The sequence below is a fragment of the Typha angustifolia genome, chromosome 1 (assembly GCF_048772165.1).
Source record: "Typha angustifolia cultivar Huaian chromosome 1, ASM4877216v1, whole genome shotgun sequence".
Classification (NCBI taxonomy): Eukaryota; Viridiplantae; Streptophyta; class Magnoliopsida; order Poales; family Typhaceae; genus Typha; species Typha angustifolia.
In genome coordinates, this window is record NC_133239.1 from 2096526 (window position 1) to 2120457 (window position 23932).

At 39.9% G+C, this 23932-nt stretch overlaps 6 protein-coding genes across 10 annotated transcripts; 4 read left to right on the top strand and 2 right to left on the bottom strand.

The window, feature by feature from the left end:
* The first annotated feature begins 291 nt into the window (after window positions 1–291).
* LOC140764532 (uncharacterized) lies at window positions 292–2412 on the top strand. Its single transcript, XM_073103137.1, has 7 exons — window positions 292–488; window positions 1246–1288; window positions 1376–1468; window positions 1560–1622; window positions 1780–1875; window positions 1996–2073; window positions 2149–2412. The coding sequence occupies exons 1-7, from the start codon at window positions 352–354 to the stop codon at window positions 2233–2235; spliced, it is 597 nt and encodes a 198-aa protein (XP_072959238.1). The 5' UTR covers window positions 292–351; the 3' UTR covers window positions 2236–2412.
* A 287-nt stretch (window positions 2413–2699) lies between these two features.
* On the top strand, window positions 2700–5528 carry LOC140764526 (uncharacterized). The gene is made up of 6 exons (XM_073103130.1): window positions 2700–2859; window positions 2940–2979; window positions 3058–3138; window positions 3232–3421; window positions 4254–4521; window positions 5140–5528. The coding sequence occupies exons 1-6, from the start codon at window positions 2800–2802 to the stop codon at window positions 5347–5349; spliced, it is 849 nt and encodes a 282-aa protein (XP_072959231.1). The 5' UTR covers window positions 2700–2799; the 3' UTR covers window positions 5350–5528.
* A 451-nt stretch (window positions 5529–5979) lies between these two features.
* LOC140766438 (uncharacterized) lies at window positions 5980–9146 on the bottom strand. The gene is made up of 3 exons (XM_073105779.1): window positions 8888–9146; window positions 7345–7464; window positions 5980–6330 (listed from the first exon to the last, which is right to left on the bottom strand). Exons 1-3 carry the CDS (start codon window positions 9039–9041, stop codon window positions 6113–6115), a joined length of 492 nt encoding a protein of 163 aa, XP_072961880.1. The 5' UTR covers window positions 9042–9146; the 3' UTR covers window positions 5980–6112.
* Window positions 9147–9539: 393 nt separating this feature from the next.
* Window positions 9540–16942, bottom strand: LOC140766263 (protein ANTI-SILENCING 1). Of its 5 annotated transcripts, none has more exons than XR_012105326.1 (12): window positions 16573–16942; window positions 14515–14918; window positions 13468–13636; window positions 12751–13367; window positions 12224–12250; window positions 11904–11996; window positions 11450–11528; window positions 11197–11287; window positions 10910–10997; window positions 10682–10798; window positions 10455–10563; window positions 9540–10373 (listed from the first exon to the last, which is right to left on the bottom strand). XR_012105326.1 is itself a non-coding variant. In XM_073105761.1 (12 exons), the coding sequence occupies exons 2-11, from the start codon at window positions 14863–14865 to the stop codon at window positions 10513–10515; spliced, it is 1698 nt and encodes a 565-aa protein (XP_072961862.1). In that variant the 5' UTR covers window positions 14866–14918; window positions 16573–16942; the 3' UTR covers window positions 9540–10373; window positions 10470–10512. The 5 variants fall into 5 exon arrangements, 3 of the variants coding, with proteins under 3 accessions (XP_072961862.1, XP_072961865.1, XP_072961864.1); XM_073105761.1 differs by having other exon boundaries at window positions 10470–10563; window positions 10910–11012; XR_012105310.1 differs by having other exon boundaries at window positions 9541–10373; window positions 10910–11012.
* A 1713-nt stretch (window positions 16943–18655) lies between these two features.
* On the top strand, window positions 18656–20085 carry LOC140761078 (GDP-fucose transporter 1-like). The gene has a single exon (XM_073098265.1). The coding sequence runs from the start codon at window positions 18887–18889 to the stop codon at window positions 19964–19966; it is 1080 nt and encodes a 359-aa protein (XP_072954366.1). The 5' UTR covers window positions 18656–18886; the 3' UTR covers window positions 19967–20085.
* A 1340-nt stretch (window positions 20086–21425) lies between these two features.
* LOC140766239 (protein SLENDER RICE1-LIKE 1-like) lies at window positions 21426–23201 on the top strand. Its single transcript, XM_073105725.1, has one exon. It carries the CDS (start codon window positions 21608–21610, stop codon window positions 23174–23176), a length of 1569 nt encoding a protein of 522 aa, XP_072961826.1. The 5' UTR covers window positions 21426–21607; the 3' UTR covers window positions 23177–23201.
* The last annotated feature ends 731 nt before the right edge of the window (window positions 23202–23932 follow it).

Here is a 23932-nt window from a genome sequence, read left to right on the forward strand (position 1 = left end):
TAACATCCATTGTCTAAAGAATAAAAAAGACATCTTATATTGTATTCTTACTTCTGAGTTAATACTTTGCCTTTTTCACCCAACAAACAAAAAAAGAAGAAGTAAAAGATCAAAAATTCGAGGCCACGTTTCAGTGTTTTGGAGCGGACGAATTTATGTGGCCAAGGCTTTAAAAAGTATTAAACCTTCGCTCTCCTAATGAAATGGATCGTATACGTCCACCTGGCGTTACACGTGATCATGTTCCGAGGGTCACGTGCGTCTTCCCCAGTTAGAGGGAGAAGAAAAATTGCAATCTAGTTCGATGATTTTAAACAGAAGGATTAAGAGAAAGAGAAGGGAGTCGTGGAAATGGCGTCGTCGTCCCCTCAGCCGATATCTCTCCTGGCGGAGCCAATCCGCAGCAATCGATCCAAACGTTCCTTCGCGACGGCTCGTTTCAGAGCCTCCTCGGACATCCCCGTTCCCGATTCATTCTCCTCGGCTTGGTATTTTTCCCTGTCTAAGATTCTTTTGTAATCGTCGTAGCACAACGTTAATTTCCTACTTCCATCTCTTTTAGGTTTTGTTATTGTAGATTTTATGTACTAGTATTGAGAAATTTGGCTTACGCATGACCAAAATGAAACCATTTTGACTCCTTGCTGTTGGTAATCAAGCGTAAGTGGCGACGAGAAAGATTGCAGCTGGGCCTTAAGTTCATGATCTGGTTTCATTAAGCCTTGCAATATAAATTAATAAAATGATCAAGTGCTAATTTATAGAATTGTGTGTTAAATGTTCTGTATTATTCCCCGATGGTAGATTTCATTTTATTAACGCTCATTGAGTGAACTAAATGTTTGCTTGGCAAAATAATTGTCAAAATGTGTAAAAAGAAAGCAGAATTACTTAGTCAGCTACACTGCATGTGAACTTATTTATAGATGTCCATCAAGCATCTCATGTTGTACTTTCGGCTTTGGCAATATATCTCCATTTGGTTACATACCGAACATGAATATTGTCTATCCAATCACATATTTCTAGTTAAGAGGTCAGTAAACCAAACATTCCAGCATAGTGTTGCTTATTTAATTCTATGAGTTGAGTATTCAGACACAACGCATCAGCTGTCTTTTTGCTTGCTTAAGCCAAGATATTGCTAAAATCATGTTACATCGGGTTTGGATAGTTTTTTAATCATCTTTCTTTAGATCTATAGTTGTTCATTAATTATTTCCTGCTTTTACCCTGGTTCTGCAGGCTCAAGTCCCGCAAGAAAAAGCCTTTCGGGCCCAGACTCGAAGTAATGTTCCAAACTTTAGTATGAATTGCTCTGCATCTATTACAAGACTACATATCTACTGAAATCATATATATTTTTCTATTTCAGTTTACCGCAGAAGAGGCTGTGCAGTGCCAGCTTGATGCCTTGAAGTACAATGATCAGCCTCGTCAAGACTATGGGATAGAGGTCATGTACAGGGTAATTTTTCACTTGTGTGATTACAGCATTTTTCCTGGCTTCATTTTTGTAGACCCAGAAGTCATCAATCTGATAAGATTATTCCAATCAGTTTGCAGGGTTTGATCCTTTTGAGAGGTCCACGTATTTTGGACCGCACTTTGATCTGGGGCAGGTCGGTGAGCTTTCCATTTCTTCAAGTTAGTTTCAAACTACTAAATATAGCGAACTTTGTTTTACTTGTCATCCACTGTTTCATCAAATTTATGATTGCAGTTTGAGCGTTTCGGATGGATATTTCACCATTCAACTTATCAAATTTATGATTGCAGTTTGAGCGTTTCAGACGGATATTTCACCATTCAACTTATAGGGTTCTGCTTTCACATAAGGAAAGGAAGATACTAAGCAGCTTGTGGGTTGAAGAGGTATGTCTATGCGCAGATTTACTTCTGCAGCCGTTTAACCTCAAATATGTTAAGCTCTCTCATTACTGTAGCCGACAAGATCAAAACTAGATATATTCTGATATTTGAACTTGCAAATAGAACCGATTCAAACAAAGAGTTTGGATTCAAGGATCGCGGCCGGAGGAAGAAGAGATCTTCCAATTCACAATGGTCCAGGTTAACATTGTGCCCTGCTTTATTCAAGATAGTTGGTATTTATTGTTTCTAATCGATTGACACTACTATTATCAGAGAATTGGTGGTTCTTGGGATGGTTACTGGTTAACAGAGAGCTTGCTTCATGATGGTGATGGATTTTCTGGTGGCGTCGCTTACTGATGGACAGATTCAAGCATGCTCTTGCATCTAAATGCCCTAATCCCTAGGAGACTTATGGTGGTGTTGTCTATGTCTCATGTAAATAATATTTCTTCTATGAGGTTTTTTCTCTGGCTCAATATTAATTGTATAGAGATAGTTAAAAATCAATATATTCATATTTAAGTGTTCTTCATGCATTGCAGTAATTTCCATCTTATTTCTAACGCTCTATTGCTACCTGGCCTTTTTCTTAAAACAAAAAAATTTAATCCGACTTATGTTTTGCTAATATAATATTAAAAAGATATCTTAAAGCAACACAAATAGGGTTTCTTTATAATATAATAAAAGTAGGGGTCGAATTAAAAATAGTGAAAAGGTTGCGGGTAAAGTGAAATAATACATAATGTAGGGTGTAAAATGGAAACATGATGATATAGGGTGTGAAATGAAAACATTATGCGGGGGGTTGAATGAAAAATTCTCTGATAAAGGAAGAGAGAACGAAGAGAGGAGAGAGAGAGAAAGGAAACGTCTCTCTTTCCCCCAAACATCACCGGCGGTGAAGGAACCATATCCAAGATGATGTCCGGTGGTGGCTACACCACCATCGACAACCAGAAGGTCTCCGGATCCGTCCCGGTATTTATACTTCCCCCTCTCCCTCCTTCCAATTCGTCTCTTCTTAGATCTCTTCCTCACTTCTCTCTGCTCCATTGCAGGCCGCTTCTGGTCCTGATCACGTCACCGTCAAATTCACAGGTGAGTTATAGGATTAGGTTTCCACGAGTATCGCAATTTCATTCCATGTCTCGATTTAATTGATTTGGTTTCCTGCAGAGTCCAATCTCCAGACCTTCCCTCCATCCGATGCGCAGGGCAAGATCTCCGGCGTCTTCCGGCCTCCGCAAGATGCCGACGGTAGTAGATCTGGATATCCTCATCCTTCTATTTCGTTTCTTACTAGTATATTGGATCGAGATCTGATCTAGGTTTTTGGATCGGCTTGGGTAGATACGTTCTCGAAATTGGCAGGAGGGAGCTCCGAGGAGTCGCAGCCGGGCGGATGGTTCCAGATGTTCAGCGTCTCAGCTTACAAACCCTACTTTGATGTGGATACATCCGATGTCTTGGAAAGGATCAAAGACTCGCTATTTCCGTTTAGGGGGAGCTTTAATGAGAAGACCTCGGACAAGCCAGATTTGTATGTTTCCTATTTAACTGGATGTTTTATTGAATCATTTGCTCGTTTCTTGCATTTTGATTACTGTTTTATTTATTTATTTGTTTATTTTGTTCTATTTGGATCCTTTTATGTAGACCATTTCAGGGTGCTATCTCTAGTAGTTCCCTTTATTTAGCAACATTCTTTTATAAATATAGAGAGCACTAGGAGTTTAGGATTCTTATCTCTTTCTTGCGCCGTGAACTTTCCTGCAATGTTTTGGGGTAATGAAATCCTTGAAGATTGTCATCATTATCGTTCGGGCCTGTATTCTGCAGTGTAATTTTACCCAAATCTTAGAGGGCTTTTGGAGAAATTGATACATTTTGATTATTGATATTTGATTGGTATAGTGTATATGTAGTGTAAAGTGAACAACTTCTCGAGTAAAGCATCAAATGAGTTTATAGGTTACGACATTCTTGCCAGTCTTCTCAAGAACAAGAAAAGAGAATAGGGAAACAAATAAAACCTTAGGTATATGTAAATGCATTGTGAGGAAGATAGACGATGCTACAGTATTAGCTTAGGCTAGAAATGATGGAATTAAAGGTGGGAATGGTAGGGTCTCAAACCTTGACAGTTTGAGTCTATGAAGTACTTATTCAGGTTGCATGTTGGCCGTTACTTTGCACAGGCTTGCTTTAACTTGTACTCATTTCAGACAATTAAACGTTTTACTTTGGAATACACTTCTAATTTTACTCATTCTCAATAATTTAGATTTGTCACTCTAATTTTCATGTCAGATATTTTAGCAAATCGAAATATTTGTATCTGTCTGCTTACGATTTTATTTTCTTTAGAACAGATATGGACCATTTTGGATATGCACTACCTTGATATTTGTGGCTGCTGCTATTGGCACATTTGTTACCTATGTAGCACATAAGTTGCAGAAGAAAGATTGGAACTATGACATTAACCTGGTCACATGGTCTGCTGGCTTATTCTATGGCTATGTAACACTTGTTCCTCTTGGTTTATATATTATTCTCAAGTACTTATCAGCACCATCTGGACTCGTGCAACTTTGGTGCCTATACGGGTACTCTCTATTCATATTCATCCCAGCCTCGGTAAGCTACTGAACTGCAGCTAAACAGATTTAATTTTGTATATCTTGTGCATTGTTTTCCAGGGAACTGTTTTTTGTTCTTTTTGGTATGTACACAATAACACATTGCAAGCTTGTACTTTTTATATGATTTGCCTGATTTGTTTTAGAAATTCTTACTGAATACATTCATTTCAATTTTCATGATGAGTATGGGACCAAACAAAAAAAGAACATTAGTCAAATTATACTTTCAAGCAATGTCAAGGCATCTCAATGTGACCTTTTTGTCAGGCTTAATCACTAAGTCTTAATAAAGAACTTTTTATTACACAGAAAATGGTTTGAAGTTCTGATAGAGAGGGAATAATCCTGGCTGATTTTTAAAAACGAAGGCTGGAAGTTATTGTTGAAGGCCAAACTCAATGGTTTTTGGTGCAAGTGTTTCATTTTATTTTTTCTTCCAAAAATGGTTTTCTTTGTTCATCATATTCTTCGTGGAAACCCAAGCATAGAGTGTTTCTTTTGTCTTTCCACTATATGTTGTTAACTTATATAATCTTTCTACCTAGCCTCTCCTGTAAGTCTGTAACTTGCTCATATTCTTATCAGCTAAGCCATTGTTTTTGCTTTGCAACAGTGCCTCTCAATTGTGCCAGTGGAGATATTCAGATGGCTGATTGCTGGTGTTGCTGGGTTTATGTCAGCAACTTTTCTTGCCGTCAATCTTCGTTCCCATATTGTATCTGCTGGAGAGAGATGGTTTCTAATTGTGGCTGGAATATTTTTGCTGCAGTTGGCTCTTGCTATGATTTTGAAGCTCTACTTTTTCACCATAACTGTAGGTTGAGGGTAAGATGAGATCATGAGATCTGCCCTGCTTTTGTTTAAAAGACTCGTAACAACGTCATGACTTAATTTTGATTTTTTTCACTTCTTTTCTCTTCTTCATTCCATTCATGTACTTAACCGCAGTCATTCTTGTAACTATGGGCTCTCATTGATCTATGATATTGATAATTTTTGGTCTCCTAGTAACAAACGATGGTTTGTTTCTTCTGTACCGCCAGCCTTGAAAATTGTTTCTTGTGAAACAACTGGACGATGGTGACGCGTGGGGCTGTATGCCCGTCCAACAACTGATAAATACAAACGAAAGAACAGAAAACGAATTTCTCTCCCTGTGTGGCTACAATTTGATTTTTGAGTTCATGTTTCCAAGGGACAAAAATTTCGGTGCAATTCTAATCCAAACTTATCTCTCAAAATATATATAATTCTCTCAAATAAATAACTAATCCAAAACTCTACAACAAACAACGACGTAGCTCTGTAATATGTTGTAGGTAAACAACTGAAATCTCATATCAATGCTAAAACATTAAAAATAAAAATTAAAAAAAAAAAAAAGCTGTGTCAAGCAGCAAGAGACGATTGCGAAATAATAGCTGTGAATGCCAATAACGTCTCAGTACCAAAATTACAACAACAAAAAAAAACTGAGTTATTACCAGCAAAAGGTGAATTTTCATATCATTCAGACAGATTAACATCAACGACAAATCTCAACTTCCTAGAGATCCAGGCCTTGTCTGAAGGAAAATAATTGGAACTCATTTCTTTGGACTAACGTGGGAAAAAACCTTGCTGAGGACATAACAATCAGGTGGCGTGATGTTTGTATAATAGTTTTGAATTGTCTCTGTGATTTCAAATCCAAACTTCTTATAAAAGGCAATGGCATCATCATTGTTTGTCTGCACATGCAAGTAGATCTCTGAGATGTTTTGCTTCGAGGATAGATCCAAAACATGAGTCAGCAATTTTGTGCCTGTAAAAAACCAAATCATTTCTTTTTTCAGATTGCAGAAGGTAATTTACCTCATCATTAAGACTTTACCTCATCATTAAGACAATAGCCAGATTAAAAAAACAATCAATGTTAAATGCAAAAGCTTGCAGAAGCTTCCGAGTAAGGTCCTAATATACTTGATAATTATAAGACAAGCTCTATCTTATTGTATAAAGAGAAAAGGCTCTTGGATTATAGCATTAAGAATAAAAAAAGTGATTCTATGGCCTGTCAGCTACAAGCTTTCAAAATAATATAACAATCTAAGAGCAACACAACAATGTAAATAAATATTTGATATAGTACGCAAAAATATCTACGAGTTTGACAGTTGTTTATGTAATTTATAATCCCTAAGTCAAACTAGTATAAGAAAAGATCCAACAACAGTTGCAAGTCATAAGTAGAAAAATTCATTTCGTGTTAAATGGGTGAAAGATTTCTTTCTATATAAGTCAATGGACTTCAGCATACTTGCAATTGCAATTAGAGCAACAAATGTATTTACTTGCAATACAAGAGCCTCTATATGGTTTTCAGTAACAAGCTATATATACATGATGAGTAACTTGTTATATTTGCATATCTTTAGATATAGTGCAATAGAGATGAGAACCAGGATGATTGAGGTGATGTATTAATTATGTTCCACATATCCATCAAAGTAAGATTACCAATTGTAAATGGGAGATATAATTCTGTTTGATGTGGCTAAACCAAATGCGTCATCTGAAGCTTATATCCATTTTGGTAAGTCACAAAGACAAAGTAGTGTTTGTAGATATGCGTTAGGCAATCAGACATACTTAAAACTATCTTATATACATCTGAACTCTTATCTTACACAAGATAATAAAGGTAACAAGAAAAACATTTAAAAAAGAAATTTATGGAAACAGTCAATAGAAAGTTGGAAAAGGGAAAGAAGAACATCAGGGAATTATACAAGAAATTGGATTCTATATAAGAAACAGAAGGACAAAAAAAACATACCAACTCCAAGCCCACGATATGGGGCCAAAACTCCCAAAGTCATAATGTAAACACGAACAGCTCCTTCTTTTTTCTCAAGACGGCATGCAATTGATCCGACACAAATGTCACTGAAATAAGCTACAAAAGGGTAGAACAATACCAGAAAGCATCAGCAACCTCTATATATGGAATTTTACCTCCTTGCAATTTCAATCTTTCAGCACTATGATCAGTTATTTCCCAAATCTAGGAGCACCTTCAAATAATTTTAACTTTTGAGTTTGGAGTCCAGTTGAAGGTAAGGACCAAGGTTTTGATGTTCAAGCTTGATTGAAAAATTAAGGATCATGCAGCAATTTTATCGACCAGTTAATAACCAATGTGCCAAAATTGAAAAATGTTGATGCTGCTTCAGTGGTACTCTTTGAGGTGGCATTGTTGGTATGATCATTTTGACTCATCAAGTAACCAAAACTTTTTTTTCATATCTTTTATGTTGGTGTTTAAATGATCACAGAGTGTAATAGAACAAGTTACAATTCATTGGTTTCACGAAATATCCATTTATCCTGTCTTCAGTAATTACCTTAAGATTGCAAGCAACACTGCAGTTCATTACAATACCTCAGCTTTCCCTCTGGTTCTTCAGAAACAGATATAGCAAGTAGCAGAGGAACAAAGGAGAGAAAGCTAGAAAATAAAAGGAGAAGTCAAATAAAAAGGATGACAAAGAACGAGACAAGAATTCCCTAAACAATAATAATGTTAGGCTCCATATGGACTCTCGTAAGGCTGATTTCTCCCTAGTATCAACAAATGTATCATTTTTTTCCGGTTAAAAAAATTTCCAAATCTTTCAAGTTTAAGTCAAATACTATTAATATTAAAGTATATATAGAACAGTAACCGCACAATTTGGAGGTGTGGTCCTCTATTAAAAACAAACGGCTCGACAGAGGGCCACGTTGCTATCTAGCAACCCATATTCCAGTGCAAACTAATCAGAAAATCTAGCATCATATGACATGTACAAGAAATGCGGGAAGGAATAGAAAATTATCGACATAAGCTTTTGAATGTACAACTACATATGAAGTAATCAGATTCTTCAAAATCCAAATCATGGAATCGGAAAAGATCACTGATGGGGACAACAACAATATCATAACTTAGAAATTTAAAAAAAAAAACAAAAAGCACAGGAAATCAAGAGAAGTTAAGAAAACTATCTATCTCAATCGAGTAATCTACCTTCTTTTTGCGATTTACGCTCGTCAATTATTAGCCACAAAAGGAGATACCTAAATCAAGAGAAGCGAGAAAGGTATCTATCCCTGGCATTAAACAAATAAAAATCGCATCCTCTACGTCTAAAAAGCACAGGCATCTGGTGAAAACAATCCAAAAATCAACCAGAAATGCCTCACAAATCCGAATCAACACCATGGCGCGTCATTGCATCTAATCGCGTGCGATCCACATCGATCGAGTAGGGGTTTCAACAAGGATCAAAAGACGGAGAAGAGAGAGGGAAAGGGGGGGGGGGGATCAAAGGACGGACCGAGCTTGGTGAATTCGCCGGAGGCGAGGGCATCAGCGTAGTACTTGTCGTTGTAGCGAACGGGGAAGAGCGCGGTGTTTAGCTTCTTCAGCTGCATCACGTTCTTGTCTCGGACGCCGTCGAGCGATATCGCCATCTCTCGCCCCGCCCCCATCTCCCTTTCTCCTCCTCCACACTCAACTAAAACCCTTCTCCAGTCTCCACCCTATTATAAGAAGAAATAAATAATACCATTTCTCTGCTTCTTATTAATATTTCCTCCCCCCCTTTTTCCCCCCTTCTTGTTTAGCCCTCAATAACCCTAATCAAAGTATGTACTTATAATTCTTTTTATTATCTTCTGCGGTCTTTGCAACAGTATGCTAAAGAATTTTTAGTAAATGGAAGTCGTCTGGCATTTTGATAACCATCTAGTGAGTGATTGCATAGTTTGTGTGGAGAATATTTTGGTCTTTGGATGCGTTAAACATATCCAATAAATAAAACATAATGCACCACTACAAAAGATAAGACTTCATATTCAACTGAAAGAGAATACTAAAAAATAAAAATAAAAAGGGCTTGGATGACAAAGATAAGAGTTGAATGTAAATAACTGGGGCCAAGGGTTTGCTATTATGATGCACTAACAAACAAAATTAACATAACCAAAATATAATAAGTAGTGCAGAATAAGCACTTTGCTTTAACTCAACTTAGTTGTCTAAGCAAAAACGAATACAAGTCTGACATTAAGACTTCACTAGTTACAAAATGAAAGAAAGTGAATCATTCCTCTCATTCTATTTCTCCACAAAAAAAAAAAAAAAAAATTCATTCCTCTCATTATATTTCTCCAAAAAAATAGAATCATTCCTCTCATATCTCATTTGATTAGGACACCAGTATTTGCATACTTCTGTCCACTTCACTGATTGGATTGCATCACTTGCAAAGTTAGTAAATACACTGTACATACACCATATAATAGCTAGAAATCTAACATATATTCTTCGCACGGGGCTATATCGCTCAATTAGTCAATCTTGCTCTTTTAGCCACACGAGCAGCATGCTGATGCTAATTTTACAGTGAACTAGTAACCTGAGGCGTTTCCCTAGCTCAAGGCAATATCTTAAAAGGACAGAAATATGATCCTAGAATATGAACTACGGAATATGCAAAGTTCATCATGGCCAACATTGAGCAAAATGGTGCACCAGCGTTAATTCAACTGACATACACCTGAAGCCTAAAGGGCTACATGCTGTGTCTTGCAGAATGCTTGCAGTAAGGAGCTCTTGCGAGGACAACTCTGAAATCACAGGATGCATTTGAAATCTCCCGTGTTTCTTCTTGGTGTAAAATCATACAGTTGGAACCACAAAATGACATGAGATGCTGGTCGTTTCTAAAAGACCTGCCTTTCATTCCAAAACTGCCTGTCGCCTATTTTTCAAAGCCAAAATTTGCAGCTTTCCAACTCGTTTACTAAATCATCAAAACCCTGGAACATTTAAAATTCAAGTCAAGAAAAGATTGCGTATTATCTGAATACAAAAGAAATGGATAAAGAATGCCATCAAACCTTCCGAAAAGGTACCTCAGCGAGGCTAATTTAGAACAATCAGCACCCGTAACACTGCTTACTTCATATTAAGGGTCTTCTTTACTTGCTTCCATTCATCGTAATGCCGCTGTAAATAATAACAAACTCATGTAAACAAAAGGAAGCTGAAATTATTGGAGTACAATACAAGTAATGCCATCGAGGATCACTTATACTACCAAAATAATAATAAAATCTGTCAACACCTTATGCAATTTAGTAAGCCATCTGGCAGATTTCTGTTGTGCAAGAATCCACTCGACGGCCATATCATACTCGATTGTGTTAGGTTGAGAACAGTGTGAGGTTGACACGGCTTTTTTCTGAAAAGATAAAAGTGTAAACAAAAAAAAATAAAGAGATAATATCAAATAATATTTTGGAAAAGCATCATAATCACCACTACAAAAGATAAGATTTCATAATCACCATACCTCGCGTTGCATTTGAAGCTTCAATTTATCAATTGACAAATGACCAGTAAGACTAGGCAATGGTTTTGGTATCTTAAGCAAACCTTTACTGCAGAAAAGGGGCCTGTAGTTAACAATATACCGTGTCAACAATTACCAGCTCGTACTGAGAAGAAAAACTATTCGTTTTCTCCCTTCCATAGGAGACAATCACACGTGTATAGGAAATGTAAGATACTGTAAACACAGATAGAAGTCTTGCAATGCACAAGAATATTAAATCAACATAGAATAGTCCTCAAAGATACCTTCCATCTGGAAGCACTAAACATCCCGAATTAATTGTTGATACTGCCTGATCAGCTGCTTCTCTTGTTCTGAAAATAGCATACGCTTGTCCTAAGATTCAAGAAAAAATATCATGACTAAGCAACTAGAATTTCTGAAAGCTGAAGTAACTACTACACCAAGCATTTAGAAAAACAGAATAGAAAACCCAATTATCTCTTCAAAGATGAATAGACATAACAACTGTTTAATTGAATCAAGGGAAAGGCATACCATAATTAGGATCCCCAAATGTAGGGTGGTTTACAACCTTTGCAGTGCAAGTTAGCTTAAGAGCGTGATAGACGATATCCTGGTAACATCAGCAAGAAAATTTTCATTACAACCTAATATGGAGAGAAAGTCCTCTTTCAGTCAAGTAAAAATCCACATAAAGATGACAGAAAGCAACAAGGAAACCATTTCTATCAAGAGAAAGTCAAGGATAAAATGGCACAGTTAAGTGTCAGGAATCTAAAACTTGATGAAATTAAAAGATGATCAGCTAATAAAGCACCAGCTAAATTGCAAAAATCCAATTGAAATTAGCATTGATAAACAACGAGGAAAATCATTTGAAACAGAAAAGACCTTCCTTGCTACATGAAAGGCAGCCAGTGTCTGCCTAACGATAAAAAGGAACATGACACAAGCTGACTCTCAGAACAGACAAAGTAAAAAATCTTACCTCCATGTCGGATGATGTATAGGATGGATCCAAATTCTGAATAAAGACAAGTGTCCCTTGATCATCAGCTTTCTGCAGTCTTTCCTCCCAAGGCTGAAAATTTATGAAAGGCAAATACAGAAATCAACGATTTACCTCAATACAAAATTAAATGATTTTCAGATAAAACCATACAGTGGCACATTTGTTTTGAGCCTTGCATTAATATTTGGAAAAGCAACAAACTATCACTAGACACAAACTTAAGTGCCCAATAACTTGATGCATTTTCCAACTATGAACACATCATTTGAATATAGGTAAGCTAAGGGGTCACTCACAAGTCCCTTGAACCATTTGCTTCTATCCTGTCAAAACAATGAAGAAAAAGAAATTTGTCAGCAGACAAAGTTGAGCGCCTGTCGGTGAAAAGTGACTGTAACACAAATTAAAAAAGAAAAGGAAAGCAACAATAAAATATTCCAAGATACATAGACAAGAGTTCAGCTCAAATGCTTAGAGTAAGTGAAGAAAGAATTTCTCAAATGCAATTCACATTTTAATGCACAATATACTCTAAACAACTAATGCACCTTCCAGCACAAGAAACTTACAAGTCATAAGCCAGAAGCACAGAGGCTATGTCTACAATCTACATGAAAATATAGGCAGTACAGGTTTTACCATAAAATTAGACAGCAAAACCATCAAGTCATACCAAGAAATTCATTTATATGAGACGAGAATAAAACATAGACACAGATAACAAATTAATCAAGAAGAGAGTGTCAGCATCTACACTTTCATATATATATTTCTGTTAACAAATAAAAGACATGTATATATTAATGCATTTAGCAAAGCATACCGCATCTGGTCTTCTGGTCACTTCCACAGCTTTATGATAAGTCTTCTTTTCTTTTTCCACAGAATTAGCAGCAGCAGACTTCACAAATTCATCCGGACATTTATTCTCAGTAAGCTTCATCTTCGCCGATGATACTCTTTGTAATCGTGGAGAATCTCGACCCGATGCATCATTATCAAATCCAAAAGCTGAACTCGTCACACCAGTTCTATTATGCATATCATCATCATAGAAAGTCATTGAGTCGCGATGCAATCTCATCTTCTTTGAAGGTTTCTCAGAGGATAGATTTGAAGGAGATTCACTTTTTAAAGATTTGACATTCTCCCCAACACTATTAGTAGCAACTTTATTTAAACTACCCTCTGCTTCAACAGAGCCAATTCTTGATTTTGGGGAAGTCTTCTCATCTAGACGGCATTCACCCTCCCTCTGATACTTGCCTTTCGTATTATTAATCCTTGTTACTGAATTAAGCATGTGACCAAGCTTTTCACCAACTAAAGATTCTGACTTTGATAGGGTACTCAAAGTTGGAGCACTTGAACCCACCTTCACATTTCCATCAATTGCATTTTCTTCAAACTTCAGAACTTCCCGACTTAAAATAAACTTGACTGAATTGCATCGAAAAGATATAAGATAAGAATAAATTCACAATATTACATCCTACATCATAATGACAAACAGAAATCCTAAGAATTTATTAATGCATGCCTTCAACGCCAGCAACTCTGTCGGGTAATTTTTCAGATATCTTGTAGTTTCCAACATCAAATACACGATAGAATATGTAGTCAGCCATTGCCACTTCTTCATCCAAAGGTTGTGGATTCCTCTCATCCTTTGACGTGCAAATTACACAGCATTTGCCAGCTAGTGCCTCCTAAAGTTTAAAAAGGAAGCATCATTAAGGAATCTAGTAAAGAAGTTAGCATCCTGAAGAATAAGGTCCAATAAATCGATAGAAGAAAAACATACATGGTTTTAGAACAACTATAAGTTCTGAAAAAATAAATTTTGTTATAAGGGAATTAAATTTTTAATCTCCATATTACAATCTTGGGATACTACATAATTCTGCAGCAAATTTCAGATCTGATTGTTCTCTCGAGTAGACAAAAAAATTTCTAATTTCAGCATCTATACATAGGATAGCCAGCTAGGTGAGATTAAGACTTGAATAGAACAGCCGGTCCCTAGCATGGATAAAGGAAAGTGTGTTATGTAGCTTGACAGCCAATGTAGAACTTTTGTCAAGAAAACTGTGGAAATGGACCTTAAGAGGATTGACATTACGAATGGAGAAGGATCCATATAGGCAACCTCAAATAGTTGGGACTAAAGGCTTTGTTGTTGTAGTAGTTGTTGTTAATTTGTGAGACCGTAGGTTAGGCATCTAGGCCTAAAAATCCACTAGCAGCTTCCTAACGCCTGCAACCATCCACCAGCATTGCAACAGAAGGAAAACATCCTCTTTTTTGGAAGAGAGAACCATAAGAGGTTCAAAACTGGGGAACCTCGTTCTACTTGGAAGCCCCTAACTGTCTAAGATATGCACTGAGCACATATAAACAAAAGATATCAAGGAATAAATTAACTAATCTAAATCAAGGTCAAGCCATTGGATAATACATAAAATATCAATCAGTTGTTTTTTATCTATTAACCCAATCATATATATTCATGTTCCAAAGATCAGTAACAAATAAATAATAGACGTTAACTAAAGTGCACTAATAAAGAGACTTGTACAGAATTTACCAGTGGATTGATATCTGCAAGACCGGCACCTTCCCCAGAAGCCAAAAAGATTTCCTTATCCAATGGTACGTGATCTCCCAAATGATTTTGGATCTCATTTGCTTGGAAAAACCATAGAATCTTAATTTTCTTCTTATGATCCGGTTGCTCCCATATCTTCACTATCTTCCCAATATAAGGCTCAGGATCACCATGTTTAAAAAGATAAACACAGTCATATAATGAGTACTTCACATTATCGAATGTGAAAGACTCGTAAAATTGAATGTCCCTCTTTGCACCACCAACTCCTCTCCTTTTACCCCAACAAAATTGAAGATCATTACTAGTTTGGTCCTGTGAATTAGCCATTGCTTGAAAATTCAAAATCAAATAATGGCCTCAAAATGGATGTTATGCAGGTCCTACAATGATAACAAAAGGATATGTCAATAAAATCAGAATTAGAGAGTATAAAGCAATATACTGAATTGTTGTCGTCCAAGAGATAAATTTTAAAAAATAGACTAATTTGAGATAACAATCATAATGAAGATCAAGCCATTTAGGCATCAATGTAAGCAGAAGGCCTATCTTTTTCCAAAAGAAAGTGAAGAAGATTTCAACCATATCTAGGCTGATATTATAAGTATAGATATATCTGAGTGTTAATATCATGGTTTGAAGTTTCAGTTTTTCGGTTTCCATCGGTTTTGGTTTTCTTGGAAAAGGAAAGCTTGGGTCGAAACAAATCTATTTATGCAGATAGTGGTCTAAAAACCAATGCTAAAACAAGTAATCTTGTTGTTTCCAAAAGTGCACCCCACGATTAAGAGAATTTCATACTTTCAAGTATAACAAAGTCATCACATAAGACTTGATTTTAAGAAATTCCATTCTGATTGGATGGATGAAAATTTGAAACGAATAACTACTCAAATGATGGAAAAAAGGAAAAAGCATCACTCAAGTCTTCAGTTTTGCCACCACATAGCTGGCTCTCTGGTTCCATGGCTTGAAAATAGCCTAATTTCTTGGAAATATTACATCAATGTCGCAGATACTATACGAAGTACATTAACTCAGCAAAATAAATGCTCTCCCTAGATTCATATAACATACAAGGTCAAATTTTAATTAAAAAAATCAAAATGCCTTCAAGTTGAAGTGGATATTTGGATGACCTGTAAAACCTTATGCAAGCTAAAGTGCTAAACAACTAAAATCCTTGTCCAAATAACCTAAACTCTCGCAAAACAGTAACTTCTTACCCCACCCCCGACAAAACCCCAGCCATTGAATAGAATGTCTCAAATCAAATGGCACAAAAGATGACCCCATGAAACCATATGAGTATCTCAAAAGGGCACTCCATGTACCAAGAAGGATATTACTCTTGTTGGCCATAATCTATGTGTAACATAAAATACTGACCTCCTAAAATTTCACTATTAAGGCTTAAAAGGGGGACGACCTCAAAGAAAGATGCTCCTGGCCGTCACATTGAAAATTGAAATTGGATTGCTCCAAGCTATGACATTGGAAGAATGTTTGAGGTTATGCCCTACCAGTCAAACTAGAACCATTAAAAAAGAACAGCCATAGAACAACCCAACTAGTTTTCCAATGCGTAGGAAAAAGACAATGGCAATGGCACCAATTGATTCTTACGGACAATATCATAATGATTTAAGTGGCCAACATATATGACAAATGTGACCAGAAATTACACAAAAGTAACTCAATTCGTGAATCTGACGTGGAGAAAACGAACATACAAGATCTTTGTAACAAGAGAAAGAGAGAGCATTAAGATGATATTATTGTAAGCGAATATTAAATACAAGACGCCATGCTGCCAACCTAACAGGCACTCAGGGTATCAATAATCAAACCCTAAACCAGCATCAAGAACTTTTCTTTTTAAACAGACGAAATACGAAGGAAAACGCTGTACAAAATCAATCACGATGTGCTGAAACATGTACAACTACCTCCCTGCATTAGATAACTACGAACACAACAATTCCAAGGATAACAAAAATCAAGAAGAACCGCTGTGAGAGGAGAAAAGAGTACCTTTGCCCAAAATAAACGAACCCATCTTCGCAGGGTAAACCCTAGAACGCAAGAAACCCAGGAACCCGACAAATGAGAACATGCGGGTGGAGGGTAAACCTCCCCCTATACTGGAAGGGGCCCAGAATTGTCTTCCTTCTTTCTTGGAGGCCGCTCCTACTACGGATACCAACAAGGAGAAGAAGAAGGAGGAGGAGGAGAAGAGAGAAGAGAGGGAAAACGGAAACAGTGACGAAACTCGATACGGCTTCCAGTGTGGCGAACTCCGTCCGTCTCAAGCAACAGAGACGAAGCGGCGATTAGGATGGAGAAAGGTTGGGGGGAAGTATGCAGAGAGAGCAAAATTGAGCAAACGAGTCCAGATTTTGAAGTGGATACGAACGCGAACGTTTCTTGGGTTCGAGGCGAACCCACGAATTAAACCGGGTTAGGTCGAAGAATTGGGCCTTGAACTAGGATTGATCCAAGTCCAAATCCAATTCCAGCCCACTTAACAAATGACCGTGCAACCCAGGCTATATTGCTTAACAAATGACCGTGTAAGGTGATGATTGACCGCAGATATGGATCTCTTGATTTAAGGGTTAGTAGGTAAGATTAGGAAAGTGACCCATTTAATTCTTTTTCTAAAAAATAATTATATGAGTGCCCAATTATGTAATTTGGAATTTTTCTAGTAATATCTTAAATTAATTGAGGCCTAGTTGGGCTTGACTATCCACCTGCAATTGGGGCTCTCAACAATATAGATATGGGCTATATTGGGTCAAGAAAATTGGACCCGATCCAAGCTCGAACCGGACCTCAAATTAATTTGAGATTGGACGGGCAATGACTTATCCAAGCCCAAGCATGATTTTTTTTTAACTGGGCTAAGCCCGACCCAATCTATGTGCACCTCTTCACATATTCAAGACAAGTCTACCCATGTTAATTGTATTAGATAGTTGTATAGCACTCTCATCCTACAGTTAATTGTATACTCACACGTCATATGTATACTTATTTAAAGCCACTTGTTTACACGTATTACAATTAGAAGGATGCACTAATTGATTGGAGTTTCTTGAGTTTCATATATTCTATATATCTAGATGGGTATCATATTCGTATAATATAATTAATTAAAAGGTTCGAGACATAATATTAAGAATACTCTTCCAATGAGCAAATTTTAGATCTATCGATATCAATATACAAATATAAATATAATTAACGTTAAAAAAAGTAAAAAAATTTAGAAGACATACATAGATTAGAAAAAAATTATTATATATTTTCACACGTGGAATTTTCTTAGCTGCAAAATTTAGTACAAAAAGACTTGGCTTAAAATACTTTACTCCATAAATTAGAATTAGCTAGGCATATAAATCGAGATCAGATTGAAGTTTACGTTTCTTTTACGAGGTCAAATGCTGACTAAAAACTAGGACTTACACGATACAGTTTTGGTAGATCCAATGCTACTCTACTCCCAATAATGCATCAATACGATTATGGGAATACTCAAAGAAGCTAATGCTTATTAATGAGAAGCCCTAGTTAACAGTCTTATAAAACCATGTAATTGATCACCACCAAAGTCAACTGCCAAAGCTGGCTTCATGAAAAGAATATTATGAGTAGCTTTCTTTATGTGAGCTGCAAGCCATGCATTGGAAATTTGGAATCCTTTAATTTTATTTTAGAATTTGCTAAAATAAATAGGAAAATTGATTTAAAACAAGTTATTCTTTGTCTTTATTTTTATTAACACCTTACCAAAAATGTCTTAGAAATATCTTGGGGACAGTAATATCATGCAAAAGGTGAGTATAGCAGATTGACTCGTGTCAATTAATTATAGTTATTATCCATGTATTGTTCAATTTAACTCACCTATATAGTATTCATTGATTAAGTAGACTATCATTAGATTATTTTTTTTCGGACACAACAATAAAAGTAAAATATTGGGTCGAATGGTAAATAGCCACTTAATGAGATGTAAATAATAATAAATAGAAAACATTGGGTATATTTTATAAATGTCCTAAATATATATATAATAAAAAGCCCACGGTATGCGCTTCCTCACAAGGGAATCAACCTAACGTGACAACTTTTATTTAGTCAACGGCGTGTATTCGTAAGAAATTAAATTCAATATTTTATATATATATATATATATATATATATAAGGAAATATACCAGAGTTGGAGAAGACCAAATCCAGATCCCTAATGCATCCAAAAAGAAGGATGCATTCCAGACGATGATAGACTCCAATATCTATCTCCTTTTGTTCTTGAGATCTTAATTTGCTTCAATAATGTCTACTGCTCCAGCGGCAGTCGCAATACCAACGCAATACTACGCGACGAGTAGCCTCGTCGTAGGATACGCTCTCTGCTCCAGTTTGCTCGCCATTATCAACAAGTTCGCCATCACCGAGTTCGACTACCCCGGCCTCCTCACCGCCCTCCAATACCTCACCTCCTCGCTCTCCGTCTACCTCCTCGGCAAGCTTGGCGTCCTCCACCACGACCCCCTCACCTTCGACACCGCCAAAAAATTCTTCCCGGCCGCCGTCGTCTTCTACCTCGCCATCTTCACCAACACCAACCTCCTCCGCCACGCCAACGTCGACACCTTCATCGTCTTCCGCTCGTCGACGCCTCTCCTAGTCGCGATCGCGGACACCGCCTTCCGGAACCAACCGCTGCCTTCCAAGTTCACGTTCGTATCTCTCGTCACGATCCTCGCCGGTGCAATCGGCTACGTTGCGACCGACCAGGCCTTTTCCATCAGAGCCTACTCATGGGCTCTTGCTTACTTAATCACCATCACGACCGAGATGGTTTATATCAAGCACATGGTGACCCACCTCGGGCTCAACACTTGGGGGTTCGTTTTGTACAACAACCTCTTGTCTTTGATGATGGCGCCAATCTTTTGGGTGTTAACAGGGGAGCACGAAGAAGCGATGGATGCTTTAATGTATAGCACGGGGAGTTGGATGAGATTAGACGCAGTGGTGGCAGTGAGCTTGTCGTGCGTATTCGGGCTACTCATTAGCTTCTTCGGGTTCGCGGCGAGGAAGGCGATCTCGGCGACGGCGTTCACGGTGACTGGAGTCGTGAACAAGTTCTTGACGGTTGCGATCAACGTGATGATTTGGGATAAGCATGCGTCGCAGCCCGGGTTGGTTTGCTTGCTGTTGACTCTCGTGGGTGGAGTTCTTTATCAGCAGTCGGTGACTTTGCCCGGCAAAGGGAACGTGGAAGAGAACGCACCGGCACCGGAGGCTAAGGGAGGAGGAGGAGGAGGGTATAATAAAGTTGGAGAGGAGGATGAGGAGGACAAGGCAGCTGGGAGTGATCAGCAATCTCGTCTAAATTCCACCGTTTGAATTGACTTATTCGTGATCGTTTTATTTTTCCCTTTTGTGATCGGAAAGAAGAACCTAAATAAGATTCGTGATGAATATTTTTCAGTTATTATGTTCGGTAGAAGAGAAATTTACTAAAAGCATCCTACATTTTTTTCCCTATTGCCTCAATAATATTGGAGCTCAATTTAACTTAACAGTTGTTGAACGCAATGTAAAACTAAAATGCTTTAAATATCTCCGTCAAAGCTGTCTACTAAAGTGGACAACTTGAATGGTCGTACTTTCTAAATCTCTCAAAATTAACACCAGAGTAGACTTCAGGCCACACAATGGTAAAATGACATTCTACCAGCCCGGCCTGGCCCAGCCTATGAGGATATTAGCTTCTTTCTTCGAGAACTCTAGATGCGAATTGCAACTCCTAGGATTAGAAAATTAGCTAACGAGAAAATTAATCCTTGTATAATGACAGTACACCATATCCTTTCCAATCGAAAGTTAACTTTTTAATACGTGGTTCACACATTAGAGAGCGACAAGACGTGAATCCTAATCATTTTATATCCTTCGCTTTGAATAGAATAAGGCGAGAGGTGCGTGGTCCCAAAATCGACCCGACAGCTGCACTTGCATCCGACCCGGGTTGTCCGGGCCTTTCAAACATCCGATGGAGACCACGAGGAGACCCGGATTGGGCATCTAAAAGATTTTAGCGTGAGGTGGATCCTCTCGGTGCGGACCATCACATCCTGTCTTGAATCCGACCCATACCGGTCCCTTCACCTTTTGATGGAGATCTTCCGGGTTCGATTTGGCCTCTGCCAAGATATAATATAATATATATATATATATATATATATATATATATATAACCGCTAAGTATATAACCCGTCTCAACGCGGACCACAACTTTTTCACCCGAATCCGCATCACCAGGATACCACGTCGGCCCACTTGGGCTGCGCTCCATACTGAGATGGGCCCCACGCGATTAGTCGTCAACGTCTCGAATGCACGGCCCTGATGGAGCCTCTGTACAACAGATGCTTACGACCACGTGTCAGCCTTTTTACGTTTCCGGTCCCACAGGTATCTCAAAGGGATGGGGTGGGGGAGGAGATGGGTGTAACTTGAAACGAAGCGAGAGTTAACTCGCAAGAAGCCTTTCTCTTTGCCGGCCTACTTCCACCGAGCTTGCGTACTTAAATGTCTGGGACCCACAGCGAGAGATGGTACGACCTTTGGGCTTCTTTGTGGGTCTCCTGGAATGGTTGGTCGAGCCTAAATAAGAAAAACGCTTCGCAGAGTCGCAGTGGTACCCACGTTGCTATAAGTGGGGGGTGGGGGGAAGGCTCCGGTTAATATCTTATTCTGCCTCGTAAATTGTATTATTTTTACTGCGAATGAGATTTACCACTGTGAATAGAATAATAAAATAAGGTCGCCGGATATCCCGTGCTGGTGCTTACGTGTCGGTGGAGCTCAGCAGGCGAACCGGCCACGTGTTTGTATTACTGCTACTGCTGCCATCCTCTCTACTCGTCACTCCCCTTCTCCAAAATATAGATAAAGATAGTAGAGAGAGAGAACAGGAACTACTCCAGTTGCTCCCTCTTCTCTTACTCTCCTCTGCTTCCGTGGTGGTGGAGGGCGTCAGAGATGGGCCCTTACCCTCCAAGCTCTGGCTCGGAGATCGACGGGCTCCTAGCCAGGGTTGGCTACCGGATCCGACCGTCGGATCTCCGCCACGTGGCGCACGGCCTCGAGCGGCTGGATTCCGCCATGGTCGGCGGAGACAACCGGTTCGGCGACTCCGATGCCGTCCACTACAACCCCTCGGACCTAGCCGCGTGGGTCGACTCGATGCTGTCCGAGTCGACCTCCCAAGCCGCCGCCGAGCCTACCCTCCCCCTTAGCGACGGTGCGTGGATGGCCCAGATCATCCCACAGCTCAATCAACAGCATCACCACCAGATGGCGGCGATCGCGGCGCGCCAGCGGAAGGAGGAGGAGGACTCCGGCATCCGGCTCGTCCACCTCCTGATGGGCTGCGCTGATGCCGTCCAACGTGGCGAGTCCCGGCTGGCTGCGTCCCTCCTGGACGAGATGAGGGTAGAGCTCACGCGCATGAGCACCTCTTTCGGCATCGGCAAGGTCGCCGGCTACTTCGTCGACGCACTCCGCCGAAGGCTGTACTCGGCGACGGATCCCTACTCATCCGCTGACTCCTTAGTGGAGTACGAAATCCTCTACCACCACTTCTACGAGGCGTGCCCTTACCTCAAGTTCGCTCACTTCACGGCGAACCAAGCAATCCTCGAGGCGTTCGACGGCTACGATCGGGTCCACGTCATCGACTTCAGCCTGATGCAGGGCCTCCAGTGGCCGGCCTTGATCCAAGCCCTCGCCCTCCGCCCTGGTGGGCCTCCCTTCCTCCGCATCACCGGAATCGGACCTCCCTCTTCTAACGGCCGGGACGAGCTCCGTGAGATCGGGATCAAGCTAGCCGAGCTCGCGCGCTCCGTGCACGTGCGCTTCGCCTTCCGGGGGGTCGCGGCGACCCACCTCGACGACGTGCGCCCCTGGATGCTCCACGTCGGGCGGGGGGAGGCGGTCGCCGTCAACTCCGTGCTCCAGCTCCACCGCCTCCTCGGCGATCCGGGGAAGCAATCAGCGATAGATTCAGTTCTGAATTGGGTCGTGGGCCTCCGGCCTAAGATAGTAACCGTGGTCGAGCAGGAGGCGGACCACAACAAGCCGGGCTTCCTCGACCGGTTCACGGAGGCGCTGTTCTACTACTCGACCGTGTTCGACTCGCTCGAGGCAAAGTCCGGTCTGGCCCCTCAAAAGCCAACGGCTGAGATGTATCTCCAGCGCGAGCTCTGCAACATCGTGTGCTGCGAGGGATCCGACCGGGTCGAGCGCCACGAGCCGCTAGTGAATTGGCGGACCCGGCTCGGCCAGTCCGGTCTAATCCCTGTTCACCTCGGTTCAAACGCCTTTAAGCAGGCGAGCATGCTACTAACCCTCTTCTCCGCCGAGGGATACTGCGTCGAGGAGGTGGATGGCTGTTTGCTGCTCGGCTGGCACAGCCGACCACTCATCTCCGCCTCGGCTTGGCGAGCGAGCGATCATGCTGATGATTACGTGGCACCTGACAACATTACTCTGGTTGATCGTTGTAGCATTGCGAATAATAACAACAATAATGAGAACAGTTTTAATTAAATTATTTTTCAATCTTTAATCTTCCCCTCCGTCTTTGTTTTACTATCGCAAAGTTTTGTGCTTGTTTCGTAACGATCGGGCTTATGCTCCTGACGTACATCACAAGGAGTGATTCCATACCGGGCTTAATAGACGGCTCTGATAATGCTCGTGTTTTAACCCGACACCGGTCTGGGCGAAGGATCACGTGGGTGGCCGGCTTTTGTTCTGTCCGATTCCAAGCGGGCGGTGATGGCTTCGGGAGTACGATAAGGAGGTTCGGAGGGGCGGCGGCCCACCAGAAGAAATGGGTACGTCTCCGCTACTATTCCTGGGACTTCGGCCCACAACGCTTTCACGTGCCACGTTTCGCCGATCTCGGCGTATGACAGGTGGTCAGTCACATGTGTGAGCCTCAGACCGGGAATCTCGCCTGCGGCGTACGACACGTGGCGGTTACGTCCTTCCGGGGTCTACCAAACGGGTGCGGGTTATAAACCTCATGACTGGGTCCCGCGATGTTAACGAGTCACCTTCTCGCCACGTCAGCGTGACGGAGACCATAAGTTCTATGATTAGCTCAGAGTGGAAAAATATTTTGATCGCAAGGGTAACATCTGCTATTAAGTTCGTACGAGACTTATTTTTGGGTGCCGAACCCACCACAGGCCGCAGCTTCCTTTCCTTAATTGGGCCACTGGTGGGCCATCGTTTTGATAGACTCGAAACTAATAACTCTACTATAAATATGCTGTGTATAATATAACTATTAGATCA